Source organism: Calypte anna, chromosome 2 (genome assembly GCF_003957555.1).
Source record: "Calypte anna isolate BGI_N300 chromosome 2, bCalAnn1_v1.p, whole genome shotgun sequence".
In the NCBI taxonomy this organism is placed as follows: domain Eukaryota; kingdom Metazoa; phylum Chordata; class Aves; order Apodiformes; family Trochilidae; genus Calypte; species Calypte anna.
Genome location: NC_044245.1, coordinates 103,247,961 through 103,264,775, shown reverse-complemented (window position 1 = coordinate 103,264,775; position 16,815 = coordinate 103,247,961). Strand labels below are relative to the sequence as shown.

Sequence of the window (16,815 nt, the reverse complement as noted above, 5' to 3'; positions counted from 1 at the left end):
GACCATACTTGGCTTTTTCTTCTGGCTGGCTCGAGGCAGCTCTCTGTTCAGCCTCTGGTGTTCTGCTTTGTTTCTGGATAGTCACTGTAAAAGACATGGCTTGCTCTGGGCATTTAGACAGGACCTTGTGAAAGCATCTGGATTTAAAAAACAGGCCTACTCAAAGTGTTTTTGCTGGGCCTCTGCCCTGACTAGCAATGTCACCTATGGGTCCTGTTCGTTCAGATTGAGTGCAATATTCACCTGTTTCCTCCAGTTATGCAATACACTCGGAGCTGGCAAATGCATACATTATCAATAATGAAAAGGAAATGTAGTTAGTTCCTTTTGTTGTTCAAATAAAAACCAGTTGGTACTTCAGATCTGAAGTCTGTAAAACTGAGATTTTATGCTGTCCTAAAACAACGGGAATGTTTTAACGGTTGAATGAAATCTAACACTGGAAACTTCTGTTAAACTATTCCCCTGAAGAGTCCAAAGCAAATGAAAATAGTACTGCAACATGCAGTAGCCTCTGCTGGCTGTTAGATGAGGGTGGGTAGAATTAAAGATACAACAGCTCAGAGTGTTTTCATCGCCAAGTAAAAAAAGCCCCACAACGCACTAAGAAGACTGAAGCTGGTGTGTAGCTATGGACATTCTTTGTGTGGAACACCCCCAAAATTTGTTGAAGCAGGACTTTAATCAGAAGCCTTACTGGTATTGTTGGCAATTGGCCATGATATGTGGGGAAGACTGTGCCTGGACAGTGCCTGAAAGATCACTAATGAGCATTATTAAAAGATATTTCTGTCCTGAAGAGCTTGACTCCTATAGAAAGCATAAGCTTTTCATTCTAGTGTGTAACTGGATGCCAGACAGCAGCTCTGGATCAGGAGGGACTCACACAGGATACATAGCTGGAAGATGCTGGTTTAGAGAGGCTAAGAAGAGAAGGCTGCTTTCAAATACTCAAGGTATTGATTTTTTGTCTATTTGACACTAAGCTGTCAATGACTTACCCAGATGAACTGATGTGAAGAGCAGAATTAGCTGTATCAGGCAAACTATTTCCTTTATTTTAATTCAGTTATAGTCCTGTCGTGTGAAGTGCAGAGGAGAGAGGCCAGAGCCAAGTTCAAACGACCCAACTCCAGCAGCAGAAACAGTAGAAGTGAACTGGAAGGTTAGCTCAAGGACTTCCAGTGATCCAGGCTAAGCCGAATTTTGGCACCCCTTAGACAAACCAATGCATGTATTTGCTCTATACAGGGGCAGGATCTTAGCTTCCATAGTCAAACAAATCATGGGTCTAAGGGATGTGAGCTTCTGCTTCCTTCCCCAAGCAAACTGTGGCTTATTTACTTTCTTGCTACTTCCCTGCAGGGGGAAAGGATGAACTCTGTATAGAATGGGTAGAGAGCTGTGGCCAAAGTAGGTGTTACTGCTCTTGCTGTCAAAAGGGGTCATATGGATGGATGTCCTATTATTGGGAATGCCTTTCCTTCCCTGGCAGTAGCTCCCACCACAACCTTTGGGTGAAGTCTTCAGTGGTAGGTGAGCATGTGGAGCTCTTTCTGGAGTGGAAGTCAACGTCTGGGGAGTACCCCAGGCTTGAGCAACCACTTCTTATCTTCTTCAGAAAAAAAGCAAAAGCAAAACAGGCAGACTAGTCATAATATCCCTTATGGAGACCACGCTGCTGCTCCTAACAGTCTGATGCTCTTAAAAATGTAAAGTCTGTCTATGCCTTCATCTTGCTTTTGGGTAGCTTCACCTTCCCAGCTGGGTCAGATCTGTCTACATTGTCATCTAACAGGCTGACTGGGGAAAATGTGGTAAAGACCCTCCAAAAGAAGCCAAAATTTCAAGTAGCTGCTAACAGGAATAGTGAGGATTGCCTGCATCTGAATGCCTATTTCAGAAGCAGGGGTTTCTTACCAGGGATTGTTGGCCCTTGGTAATGGCAGGAAAACTCTGTCCTGGAGACAGGCAAAAGAAGTAGATGAAAGTCATGGTTGCAATTAGTCAAGAAGCTTAAAAACAAATGACCAGAGAATGAGAACTACCAGAAACTACCAGCTGGGTTTGCAGGTTTGCTTCTCTCACTGGAGTAAATCACCAGAAGATCATTCACCTTCAATAGGTTAATTAGACACTGGCTGGGGCCAGAAAAATTATAACTCTGTATTTTGCTTTTAATTTAAGAAAACACGCCCCCAAAATAACATACTACCTTATTAATGTTTTTAACAATAATATGCCTCCTCAAAGCAAACTAATAGTAAACTCAGCTTGCTATTCCTTCATGACCTTGATGTTTAATTCATGTTTTGGTTTCAGGTTTCTCCAAACTACTATGTAATTTTTATCACCACTTTGGAGGTTTGTTCTGTGTTGACTTTGCCTCCCATTGAGTTATTTTTTTGCTCGCCATATTTAATCCACTGATTAGTAGTTTTAACATTTGAAATCACAAAGGATATCTAAATACCACATAGGAAATGAAAGTTTTAAAAGTAGTTCTGGGCTTTACAAATATAAGTGTGGGAGGCAAATTTCATGGAAACCTAGCTAAGCAACTAAAAGAATCCCTGATGCCAGCAGAATTCCTTCTTTCAGTGTAGTATTGCAATAAAAAAGACAACCTAAACTCCGATGCAGAGAGAAGAGTTCAAGGGCTATATAAAATTTTGAATTTTGCTCTTCCTCTAAGGCCTAATTCCTCCCCAGTGATCAAAAATATTACAAAAATTCCTTTGACTACATGCCATCAGCTTGGCTTTTATGCAACTCATATTTCCCCTGCAAATTAGCCCTTAGTCACTGTGGAGATGAAGCTCTGAAGCTGCAGGTCCAAAGGCAAAATGAATGCCTGACATATGAGCATTTGTTGTTTGGTGTTACAGATGGGATAACTTGGACTGAACAGGACTTTTTTTCCAGTATATGCCTCATTCCCTTGGTGTTCAAGTGGAGCAGTCACCAAGTGAGTGAGCAGTAGTCACCAAGATGTCTTAAGGCCTGTGAGCAAGATCAGCATTATCCACATTTCTATAATCTTTTCCCTAGTCAATCACCCTTCTCAGTTCAAGAAGGAGGTTTAGAAATGAGTGTAGCAAAGATGGGGACTCAAAAGCAAAGGGAAAAGTGCTAGAGGCTCCCATAGAGAAAGAAGCTTGAAAAGTGTGCATTGAAATGAGGAAGAGAAACTCCCTCTCCCAGAGAGATTCTTTGGACAGTTTCCTTGTTGCTATTGCTTCCTACACACATGAATGAATGTTTGCCAAAGTAACATATTGGGCAATAGACCCTCCAACTTGATATGCTGTTTGTGATTTCAGATGAGTCCCGAGTCTTTTGGTGAGCACCAGAACTGACAGTGGTGTATAAATCTCTATTGAGGAAAATTCTGCTAAATCCCAGCTGTATAGTGGCTGTGTTACAGCCCAGAAGGATGCCATACTCATCTGCTGTGAATAGAGCTCTGCAGATTTGTAGCTGCAAAAGGCCCAAGATTTTCCTACCTTAGTCCATATAACCACATGATCTTATCTTTATAGATCAAGAACAGGTTTTTGAATCTCAGAAAGTTTTTTTTCCTCAGAGTCTGACTTCTAGAGACAAGCTATACATCCTTCAAGAGGACATCTGATCAGTGATATTTGTACTACATTTATTTATATTTTATTTTAATGTCACATTCTGTCTGCTTTATGATGAAAAAGTAATACCCATATGTGTCTACCTGTTCTTCACACTCTTTCATTGCCCTGCCTAAATCTTCCATATAAACCAAACAGTTTTAATTGTCTTCCCACTTAAAACTGTACCAAATCCTCTTAAATAAGTATTTATCCCTTCCTATTTCTACAATTTCCTTTTCTTTCACTGGCACAGGACCAGAGGTGATGTCAGCTCTGCTATGAGCGCAGCTGTTGGCAGCACAGGATGCACTGCATGCTAATCAGAGGAATATTCACCCAGCTTCTTGGAGGGGTTTTGAAGCTACTCTCAGAGCCATACTCAAGCAGCTAACTTGGCTTTCTCCATAACATGCTGCAATGTTTTTTTGTAATACTCACAACAATGTTACTCACTTCCTTTTCCTTGCTAGAACCTCACCTCTTATTTATTTAAGTTATGGTAGCTGTGGCTGCACAACAAGCAGGCAGCTACATCAACCCATTTGTAAGAATGCATAAGTGTCTACAGCCAAATAGTGCCAAGGATGTATGGAAATTTTAAGCAGTACCTTCCAGTGTGCCCTACCAATGACTTGCACAAGTGAAACTTTCTCCTTTTCTGAGTTGCTCAGCTACAAGAACCTTTGAAGTTACTGTCAAAAGCATCTAAGCCTCTATATTCATCAAAATAACTGTAGATAACTCAATACACTGGCACCTCCTCATTCAATCTTTCTTCCAGATATTTCAAATACTGATCTTACACTTTGTTCCTGTGATGAAGGAATAGGTAAGACTATTCTTGGCTCTTCCATCAAGAAAGATGTTTATTCTGGAAAGGTGCAACATATGCAAAAGACCCAGGGAAATCAAGGTATAGCACATGTTACAGAGCTTTGAGTCTTTCAGTTAGTACTCCTACATTTCTCCTTTGTAGTGGAAGAATGACCAAGTGTGTACAACAAACATTACCAAGGTATTGATACGTAAGGTGAAAATGTGATAAACTGCCTGCATATCTAGTAAGTGCAGGTATCTTGGATGCTTGGCTGAAAGTGAAACATAGCACTCAATGCATACATACCTTTGTATCCCAGAATGGCTACTGTGATTGTTAACAGGGCACATAAAATATATAATAAGATGATGGAAAATTTCAGTGCCCAGTTGTTTTTACACTTGGTACACTGTGTCCCCTCTTGAATACCTGCAAAAGAAGATTTTAAGAATTTTAAAATAATGGAAAAGAACACATTGCTGGTTTTATCACCCCACTTACTCTCCTGCCTTTTCTAAAACCCAAATTATGTATGTAAGCAGATGATATATGGATGTCTATCTGCCTATTCTGCTAATCTTCATGGTGGTTAAAGCATCAGCTTAGTGTTACAATCACTTTGGGGGTTTTGGTGTGTGGAAGAGAAGTAGGTTCAGCCTCACTGGAAAACTTGTGGCTTTCCTGAGAGACAGGACTGTTTTCAAGTTGTACTAACAAGACTGTGGGGAGCTTTGGAAGTCAAATGTTTATTAGCATCTCCTCTGTCAGGCATCAAGATGCAGCAGCTCCTTCTCAGCATTCAGTCACCTTACAGGGCCAACAGGAGACAGTAAGTGCTCCAGCTAAAGAAAAATACAGAAATCAAATAGCACTGTGAAAACCTGGGAGGGGGCACTGGTCCTGCATTGTAGGCATTACCTACCACCAATTTTTATTGTGTGAATACTTTCTCTCCATAAGGAGAGAGAATGTTTTTCTTGGTTTTGAGGGGTCTGGAGAAGGGGTGCTTTACTGGTGAAGCTAGTGGTGCATCTATACCAACAGAAAAATGCTGCTGAATTTTCCCTTGTGGACAAGTTTAAGAAAAAAGGCCTCAAGTTGATGAGAAAAAAACAGGCCTTTACTATTTTATACCCTTTTGCAGAATGGTTTGATATCTTTGAGTCTATTAGGGAAAAGATATTCCTCTTATCTCTATGTGGTCCTCAGGAAGAACTCAGGAGAGTTGGAAGCGTTGAATAAGTTACCAAGAAATTAATCAGAAAAACAAACATGTAAAAACATGAAAACCTGACCACTCTGCTGGAACAAATGGGCTAGATTTATCCCTCCTTCTGACAGGCTTTAAGCAGGAGAGCATGAGGGTAGCCTTACGTGTCTGTCAGAAAATGCATTTCTTTGATATTTTACTCTATTTGTGAACTATTAGGGAAGTCCCACAGGAAAACTTCAAGCTCTAATAAATTCTATGTACCAGATAACTTAACTAATCAAAGCTTCCTCTGTAGCTTTTTATGAGTAGCTTATATTTCTCCCTAGGCCTAACCCACAGCTGATTTTACTTTTCCCAAATCATGACCTTCTGCAGAGTGGTCTTTTATTTTTAATTTTTAAGAGAAAAGCACAAGCCACTTCCCCCGGGTTCATGGAGGATGGGTGACCAACATATCAAGTCAACTGTATTTCTCTCACAAAGAACAGCATTTTCCAGAGACTTCCTTAAGCCTGGGGTACTTGAAGGAGGGATTACCATATTGGAGCAACACAGGAAGAGGATTTATACAGTGTTTATTTGCATTTTTCTCAATTCCCTCTGCATATATATGAGGCGTGGCTAAGGCAGAAACACATCTCTCACAGGTTAGCCCAGTTCCCACATTATGTCATCATATGTTTTTTCTAAACTTTTCATCTGTGACATCATATTTCATTGCCATGTGACAAAAGCAGTGTCATAGATGGAGTTCCTCGGGGCTTAAGCATAAGATCAGGTGGTGGAAACCTGGTTCTTTTTTCAGGAATAGGAATATTATAATAAGACAAAAACTTGTAACCATGCACCCAAGAACAGAAACTCCAGAGGGAAAGGCTTCTTTCCTGCTTGTGCAGGTGGGAAGGAAGGGTGCTGGCAAAGAGATGGACAGTCCAATAGCCCATTTGTTGGTGACTGGGACTTGGAAGGCTGTTAGCTCCTGTACCACAAAAGAAAAGGTGAAGGGTCCATACATAATTCAGTAGCCAAGTTTGCTTGTGGATCCTGATGTGTGGGCTGTTTTTCTTTGTTTGGTTTATAGTCTCAAGGATTTTGCTAGTGGGAAAGCTCTTCTTGCTGAAAAAGCTGGAGAGGCAAAGCACAGTTTTCTAAGGGTTTGCAATCAGAAACTATTTCACAGTGGGAACTTGTGGTGTCCAGAGCACCCTTTTGCTGCTGTTAGCTGGTAAAAAGGGACTCATTGAGCCTCTGTGTGCTGAATGCAAGGTTCCTTCTCTGAAGGGTTTAAAACTTATATTCCAATCATAAGTCTGTGAATAACACACATATCAAAAACCAGAAGAACCTTGGGGAACAAAGCACATCATTTTCACCTTCTAAATACACAGAGAAGAAAAAAGCTTGTTCCTCCATATTTTACTGTTAATGGAAGCAGGACCAGACCCATAACTGGGAAGACTGATAGACTGCAGAGGTACAAAGCACAGAGAGTGGCAGAAACAAAAACAAAGCCTTTGACAGCAACTGCACAGAGAAAAGTTTCACTTGATTATAGTCTCATATTAAGATTACTCATTTTATGACATGACCTGCTTTCTGTCACTGTACTCTGGCTTCCTGTGTAGCATAATGAGCTGAAACTTCACTGATGTCACGGGATGTATTGCAGTTCAGCATTTAGCATCATGTATGTTCCAGTGCTTCCTAAGGATCTTGTTTCACTTCTCCGAGTCCTCCCTGTCCCTGGTTCAATAAAACAGCACTTTGGCTTTTCAGAACTTTTACTTTCAGCATATTTCAAACTGACATCAGAACAGCACCCCAACAAAAGCCAGACCTTTCCATCCTTTAACAGTCCAGCACTGTTGGTATCAATAACATAAACACAAAGTACTGAAAGTGATCATACAGGCAGGAGAGATTCCATTAACTTAGCTGGGCTGGAACTGTGTATAGTATTGTATTGCCTGCTGGCACATTCTGCCCATCAGTGTAAAATTGCATATGACTGCCATCGGGCCCCTGATATTTCCATCTAACATGTCCCATGCCCAGGGCTGGAGTGAAAAACCAGGGAACTTTAACAGGCTCCTTTATTTTCCTTTGCCTAAAGATGGACACCATAACATCTTTTAGAGCTATTTAATTTACTGTTTAGTGCACATACATAGCTCTTAACTCTGCTGTTAGTTAATAGCTGGCTTTCTAGTTTACTAAACATACAAAAAATACTAAGGGTAGAGGTATCTTGAAGAAAAACTTCGCAAGATTCAATCTGATCTCCTTCTGTGAAGCTAAATAAACCAGGTTATGAGTAAGGTAAAAAGCTAGGAATGCAACACTTTGTGCATGGTTACAGCAGTGTGATCAGGGCTCCACAACCTCCCAATGTGCAGAGCCTGGCTTCAGCTTGCCTGTTGCTCTTCCTCACTACCCTGTTTAAGGACCAAACCCAAATAAGCTGTTCTGATGATACAAGAGATGTATTTACTCCATAGTTATTGTTATTGAAGGGTTGCTCTGAAAAGATGCAATAGCCAGGACTTTGGGCAACAAGAGGTGGGATATATTTCAAATGCTCATTGTGACTGCACAAACCTCAGCAGGTTGATACAAAACTATATACATCTATCACAAAAGCTGAATCAAGACTCAAAGGAGTCCATGCTTAGGCTTTAATTTGATAAAAGTTCTCCACTTTTCTCTGTTCAGCTTCTTGCTTTCATAGCTCACTTAAAATGCAGTGTTCTTCCAGGAGCCATGTAACCTCTCTAGAGAGCTGTAGAGTAAGTACAGGGGGAAAAACTTTATACCCCCATTCTGCTGACACAAGAGATGTCAAACCTGCAAAAGGGGGTACTTGGACAAAATCAGCTCTTCTCTGTCTGTTATTGTTGCTCCTAGTGCAGCACACTCCTCTCTGTGTCCTGTCCATGTGTTTTCAATGTTGGTCTGCTCCCAGACATTTGTCACTAACTTCCAAACCAAGGGAGCCAAGGTCACTTCCACATGATGTGCATTTCTCACTGCTGATTTGATCAATGTTTAATAAATATCAGATGGGACACAATGTGCCTCGTTTTGCTGGACACATGGTTTTTTCCATTCCTTTCCCCAACTTATTTTAATAAGAGCTCTGGTTTTTCTATCTCACTGTTGGGAAGACATCTGGCCAAACAGACAGCGACCTAGTACAAAGGGATCCTGCTGGCTCACATGCTTTGGGGACCCCCTTCTCTGCAAACTAAGATGGTCACAAAAAAATATGCAAGTGAGACATCCCCCTGTTACCAGGCTTTGTAGTATTTGTTTTTATAGCATTGCATTCCAGTGACTGAAGACTTTGTTCTCATGCAGGGGGTATACATCTGCAGATTCCTTTTGGGCTCCAGATAAGCAGAGATTTTGCTGGGGGAGAAGCTGGATTTTTCAGTAGTTTTTGTTGTTGTTGTTCTGTGTTTTTTAATAACTTTGCTCTTTGACATAAAGTAACCACCTTACAAAATGTCTGACTCTTCAACTTTATTAGGCTGCAGAAGCACATCTTTGAACACTCAAATATGATTTGCACACATGCTTTTTTCCTGAATAATTCTTTTAGAAGTATTTGCCTCTGCTTCCTTTTCTTGGCTATTGCTGCAGAATTGGAGGTAGCCTCATAGCATTTTTGCTAGCAGCTCAGTTTTGACAGAGATGCAAGGTTCCCTTTGTAACTCTTGACAAAAAATGTACAGATGACTGAAGAAATGTGGTATAGGAAATGAAAATATCTAAATTAGTTAGCAGGGGTTTTCCTCAGTGTGATTCATTAGAAAGAGATAACTACCCTTGAATTTCAGAAGGAAGACTGCAAGCATAGTTTGCAGCCTTCCAATGATAAATTCCTCAAAGCTCACGTTTTCAAACCTGATGAGCACTAGATCAAATAGTTGTATGTACAGGGGCCTGAGCAAACTGTGTACATCTAGTTCCAACACCCCTAACATGGGAAAATCTCCCTTCCCATGGCACAGGGCTTTGAACAAGATGATCTTTTTGGTCCCTTGTAACCGGAACCATTCTGTGATCCCATGATTCAACATGTAGGTAGGAGTCAAATTATTAGAGGTATTTAATCATACAGAGTTGCAACAAGCTCCCAGTGGGTGCCTGTCTCATTAACAAATGACAAACCCATGAGGAATGCATCTCCAGGTTTAAATAACTAAAATGCCTTGAAAAACCCGACTGTAGATGCCTAAATTCTGCACCCAAGTGTAAAACAGTAGGTTTTTACTAATATGCATGACTAGCCATTAGGAAAATAAGATTGTCTCTTAGGACAGAGAGAATTTTAAATTCTGGCATGTAGGTGTGTATATATACACACACACACACATATATGTTCAAATATACTGAAAAATATATGGGTGTGTATGTTTTTTACAGAGAAGCTTTTGTACTGACATAAACCCAGCATATTACGTTCAAACTGAAAGCAGACATCTTTGCCAACAACAAAAAAAAATACATAGCTATGGGATTACTGGACCTATTCAACCACAAAATTCAAAGTTAGATTTCTGTCTTCTGTGTGGTGTTACAGATTATTAACCTCCCCTTCACAAAAACAATTCCTGTGAGTCATCCTGAGTGGTTTTGCTGCTGTCAGCAAAACTGATGATTTGAGAACTCCATATGTCTAACCTACCTCAGAAACCAATCGTTCTTTATTGTGATTATAAATTGCAAAAACTGATACTGGTTTAAGGTTTTTAAAATACTGGTTTTTGAAGTAAATCTCTTTCCTTCAATTTAGAGTGTGTTATTACACTATAAAGGCTGTAACTTAAGCTGGGTGTAAATTGATGCCCTACATCTTTCCTTGCTAATGGCCCATGGCCATCCCCAAGGTACTGCATTGGCATTTAGCATGATGCTGCTGCCACAGTAAGCACAGCACCTACTGGGCTTTCTCTGAGCAGGAATTCCCCTCCACCTGCTGCACAGTACCCCAGCCCCAGCAAGCTCATGGAGCAGATCCTGCTGAAGGTCTCCTAAGGCACATGGAAAATGTGGAGGTGGTCAGTGGCAATCAGCATGGATTGTGAAGGTGAATTGTACCTGACAAATCTGCTGGCTTTTTACAGTGGGGCCACTGTGTCAGTGGACAAGGGGAGCACAACTGATGTAATGTGCCTGGACTCGTGCAAAGTGCTTGAGGCTATCCTGCACGACATCCTGATCTCTGAAGTGGAAATATATGAATTCAATGGATGGACCGGTTGTTGGATAAGGAGTTGATAAGGTCACACTCAAGGAGCAGTGGTCAATGGCTCAGTGTCCAGATGGAGACCAGTGACAAGTGGTGTTCCTCAATGGTTGGTACTGGGACTGATGCTGTTTAACATATTTGTTGTAGACATGGATTGTGTAAATGAGTGCACCTTCAGCAAGTCTGCTGGTGACACCAAGCTGTGCAGTGAGGTTGACACTGGAGGGAAGGGAGGCCATCCAGAGCGACCCTGACAGGCTTCAGAGGTGGGCCCATGGCAACCTCATGAAGTTCAGTAAGGTCAAGTGCAAGGTTCTGCAGCTGGGTCAGAGCAATCGTAAGCACAATTACAGGCTGGGCAGAGAATGGATTGAAAAGTCCCTGAGGAAAAGGACTCAAGAGTGTTGGCTGATGAGAAGCTCAACATGAGCTGTCAATAAACACTTGCAGCCCAGAAGGACAACTGTGTCCTGGGCTGCATCAAACAAAGCATGGCCAGCAGGTCAAGGGAGGTGATTCTGCCCCTCTAATTCTGCTCTTGGGGGACTCCACCTGGAGTACAGTGTCTAGTTCTAGAGCCCCCAACACAAGAAGGACATGAAGCTATTGAAGCAAGCCCAAAGAAGGTAGAGAGGTCCAGGGCAGTAAGATTGCTTCACACTCTCCTTGTTTCCCTAATGATCCTGAATTCCATAACTTTGTGGTCACTGCAGTTAAGGATGTCATTATTCATGCTATCCGCCAGCCTGTCCGTGTTGGTGAGAAGAGGGTCCAGCATTGCACCTTTTCTCATTGATTCCTCTACCAATTGGAGAAGGAAATTTTCATCAATGCATTTCAAGAACCTCCTGGATTGCTGGTACTTTGCTGCATTGCCCTTCCAACAGATATTAAGGTGGCTGAAATGCCCCATGAGGACCAGGGCCTGTGAACTATACAGGGACACATCTTTTTGGTCTTCCTGGTCAGGTGGCCCGGAGCAGATCCTCACTATGGTATCACCCGAGATATCATCTTTCCTTTAGCCCTGACCCACTAGCTCTCAGTCAGCTCCTCATCCATCCCCAGGCTGGGCTCTGTGGGCTCCAGCTGGCCACTGATGGAGAGGGTGACACATCCTCCTCTTCTCCCCTGACTGTCCTTCCTGAAGAGCTTGTACCCATCCATTCCCATGCTCCAGTCGTAGGAGTCATCCCACCATGCCACCATGCCCACAGCCCTGCAGCCTTGCACATCTCTACCTCCTCTTGGTTGATCCTCATGCTACATGCATTTGCATAGAGGTATTTAAACCAGGCTCCCCACTGAAGCTGTTTTACTGACTGGGATGCTATTCTCCTGCATTTCAAGTGTTCTCCTGCTCAGCTGTGATCCTGCTCTGGGCTCAGGGCATCATTATTGTGTCTGCTGCCACCCCATTCTTCACTCCTCTCTCATTCTCCTGCCACGATTTCTTCTCTGTTCAGCCCTCGGGGGAATGTGTGTGCCAGCCTTCCTCTCACACCCACAATCTTTGCAAGCCCTGCCTCTCGAGTGGCAATGGTCCTCTTCACCCAGGTAGTGTCACGCTGGCTTGTGGGTAGGAGGATTGCAACAGCCTTCTTCACTTTATGTCAGATTTTTACATTGCCATTGGAAAAAAAAAAAAAAAGGGTACAAAACTGTTGACATTTGTTCCAGAGTTTACTAGTTTTGCTTCTGGTTTTGTAATCAAAGAGGGATAAGTGCAAGTTGCACTCATTTTGGAAAGGTTTCTGGTTATTTACTAGGAAGCAATTAAAGGAGCAAAAATGGAAATCTGAGCAGTGGCTTTGTACTCCTGTAACTCATGCCAGTTTTCCTATGCCAGGTGGAAAATCATGGAACATGGCAGCAAGACAGTGGCTGAAACAGCCACTCTGTATTTCAAGCTGCAAGACACAGTGCCTCTTTCTTCAGAAATTAATAAATAAATGGACCAACCTCAAACCACTCTATCCTCACAGGTTTCTCCAGTGTACCACCTAACCCAATCACCCTGCTACACGGACATCGGCTTGTACAAATAACCTCTGGAGAGGAAAAAATACCCCTCAAAAGCCTGTTCTGAGAATTTATGCCTCAAAAGAGCTGCATGACTCCTGCTGGGGTGAGTGGTGCCAGTGCCTGTGATTTTATCCTGAGCTTCACACCACAGGATTTTTTTATACCCTGCCCCCCCTTCTCCTGCAGCTGTATCATTACAAGAGACTTTCAGGTTGCATTCCAGGAGAACAGCATATCCCTTGACTGTTAAAAAACAGTGTTAAGGAGATGTTCCTTCAGGCGGAAGGTCAAAATACAGTAGAGGGATCCATCACTTACAGGATTTTTTATAATCCTGCCCCTAAAGAGCTACCCTCAACACTGCAGGGGGCAGTGGTGGGGCTGAGGCCATGTCCCTTGTCCCCTTGAAGAGAGACACAAGATGGGTACTTTCTCCTGAGAGCCCAGGGTATTTAAGTGAAACTGGGTGCTTTCCCTCTCTGGGACTCCCAGGAAACCCCCACCCTTGATAATCTACAGGTTGCAGCCCAAAGCTCTGCCGACAGGACAGGCTGGGCAAATCCCCCTCCACAAGGCTGAGTTTGTCAAAGGCAGCAGCCTCTCCCATAAATCCACATCCCACATCTGACATAACAGAGAGCCTCAGAGGGCCAACACTGTTATCTCTGGAAAGCTTTCAGGCTAAGAAATACTTTATTCTATGTAATGTACACAAAACCTTTCATTAAAGGAAAGGAGAACCCTCATTTTCAGCCTGACCATCATCTCTCACTTATTTATATAACCCAGCCAGCATTTTCTCTCTGGCTTTGTTCTTCACAGTAGACCAGAGATTCACAATGAATTGTCAGAAATCCTGATTATACACTTCACCAACCATCACCATTTAATGATATAGTATTACCAAACAATGTCCCACTGTGATTAAACACTAAATATCCTAATTGAAAGGATACAAAAATCCCAGCCACAACACAGGCTAAACAAAGACTGGTGAATATCTGAACTGTATGTCAGGCGTATATTCTGAGCAGAGCTGAAGGACTAGCATGGGACATTTTAAGAAAAATTATGAATTTACAACAGATTAAGGTCCAGCCATAGCACTGTGATAAGAATATCACACCACCAGAGGGTCCAACAACCCATAAACTAGTAGATTAAATACATGTCTAGGGCTTAACTCAAACCAGAATGAAAAAACAGTAAGTGCTGGTGCTTTTAAATAACTGTCTGGAATAAGAGAGATGTGTCTGACCTCAGTTACTCAAAATCAAGCAAGGGATCACTCAGTGCATGTATCTGGAACTAAACTCAAAAATCTAATTAGGCTGTTCAGAAGATGAGAGAAAAACTAGAACACTCACAAGAAGCTAAAAATCATGTATGAATTAAAGTCTTGTTCAATGACAGGCAAGACAGCCACGATACATCACAGCAAAGAGAACCTCTCCAATCGTATCCCAGCAGAGAAGATCTGAGACTGACACACAAGAAGATGCATAACCAGATCTACAGGTAGATCAAAGACAGATCTTTGGTTTGTGCAACAGCCTCCTAAGACAACCTGAGGATACTCCATCCAATAATTTAATTAAAGCTAGAGTGAACAAAGCATTAGCAAAGTCACAGATGAGATCCATCCTTCAGAGCTATGGCATTTAGCCACATGGCAAAGTAATACCATTACTGTCTAAGTCCAGGCACTCCATTCTTAAATAAACAACCTTCCTAATGAAACCTAGCCACTAATTAAAGTGGTATAATTTGATTAATGATATACATTATTTTAAATCTTATTTTAAAACTATATTAGACTGAAAGGAAGAAAAATGGTAACACACTCAAAGTGTCTATTTCCCCTAGAATTGTCCATTTTTACAACACACAGTTAGGTGCTAGTGGCCTTAATAACTGTTACATTAACTGGCAGATAGAAAAAATAACAACTCTGTGCTTTCTGGCTCTTGAGGTACATTTCATTACCATGATCTCATCCAGGGCTGTGAGGATGGAAGGTGCCCATACCACCAGCAGTGACACCTGTACTGTGGAGTGACTCACTGGGGACGTGGTGGAGTCACCCAGACTACAGGCTGCAAAGCCTTTCTCTTCACAGGAAGCTTTCACCCTCAGTTTTACTGACTTTTTCTGCAACTTTTAACATTCTGCTACGGACAATGCTAAAACCATGGGATTACTGCTTTACAGACCAAAGAAAAGCTTGCCTTTGCCAAATGAAGACTACAGGCACGTGCAACGGGGCAACATTTCTCTCTTCACAGATGCTGCCACAAATGCTGCTCCAGCTACCCACAGAAATTAAACTTTTTTCATGTGCCTGCACAAGTCAAGCAGGAACACTCAGAGACCATCTGTTCCCTGGCAGTTTCTGTGCAGGTACACACATACACACACACACACACACACGTGTACCTCTATCAGGGCTGAGGCAGCTTGTTCATTTGAGGGGATTATAAAGTCCCATGTGTCACTGCACAGTGTGCTTGTAAACTCTTCTAACTCATAAATATAAACTGATTTTCACTATATAGTCATAAACACACTGGATGCCTCTCTTGTTTGTGATTTTTTTTCCCCTTTTCTCCCATATCTGCGGCAGTGGAATAAAATCAAGTTTCAATCATGTCTGATGGCATAAAAACTGTATTCCTCTTCTTCCAAAATACAGAGTTGCTTTTGATGAGACTTTCAGCATGAAAAAAATAACTGCCTGTAGGCTACGAAGGTTCAACTTCATGCAAAAAAGCAAGTTTGAGAAAGTTATTAAAGACTGTGATTTTTTAGCATTAAAATGCAGATTCCTCTTCATCTACAGGTTTTGTTACATGTTCCAGCTGGAATGTTGCAGTGAAAAGCTAACATTGACAGAACTGAATAAAGTTAATTGAGATTTGATGTCTCAAATTAATACACAAAGCTTTATCTACCCTTCACTGGACTTAGTATTAAGGCTTCTGTTGCCTTTATTAAGAAGCATTCTAATAAAAAAAAAAAAAGCCACTTTTTCATTAACTGAAAAGCCTACCTGAGGGCATTACTTGGAATTTAAAAGACTTATGTACACATAAAAGAACAGGTGAAGGTGTTTCCATTAGATACTTAACAACAGGCATCTTATTTGGAGTGGGGCCACGTGACTGGACTTAACACCTCCAAAATGAAAAGGACCATGAGGAAGAACACAGTAAGACCTCACAGAAGAAAGTGAATGAAGAAAACACTAAGTCTATGGAAGCCTGCTCTACTCCCTTAATTACATCTGTGAGTGCAAATTGCCACTTCTGCCCAGGCACTTCCATGATGGCATCAAGACTGCCTGGCTGAGGAGAAGAAAGGGTCCCTGCAGGCACTGCACTGAACGCAGCTCACGGGCACAAATCCACTGGCAGTAAATTCACTCCTAATCTCCCGAGGCTCCATGATCAAGTGCAGGAGAGAAATTACATCCAGGTATAAACACTGGAAGTGTGCTGGCTTACTCTTGGCTGAATCGAGACACAGCATTAAATCAGCTCCAAAGGAGAGGGGATAGCAGGGCTAGGATTTATTTTTCACCTCACTGCCCTTCTAAAACCACTTTCTAAAGGTAGGGCTAATTCTTCAGAATTATTGCAGGCATGATGGCAGAGACAATAAATCTTGTTTCTATCCTCCAACCCAGCCAACCTCAGTCTCTGCCTCCATTTCCCGAATATTACTTTTTCCAAAATAGGTATTTTACTCTGTGAAGCTGGATACTCTCTAAGCTGAGAGGAAGAACTGTGACCCAAAGCAGCTGCCATCCTTTGGTTCTCTCATTCTGTTCTCCCTTTCCCCCTCTCTCTTGTCTTATCTGTGTCCTGCAATATCTCTGCCT

At 41.9% G+C, this 16,815-nt stretch overlaps 1 protein-coding gene across 1 annotated transcript in view; it reads right to left on the bottom strand.

The window, feature by feature from the left end:
* Positions 1-16,815, bottom strand: part of COLEC12 (collectin subfamily member 12) — a 96,035-nt gene that overhangs the window by 11,792 nt on the left and 67,428 nt on the right. Inside the window, exon 3 of the mRNA XM_030444077.1 lies at positions 4,750-4,872. Within this exon, the coding sequence (XP_030299937.1) occupies positions 4,750-4,872 (123 nt within the window). The remainder of the gene's footprint in view (positions 1-4,749; positions 4,873-16,815) is intronic.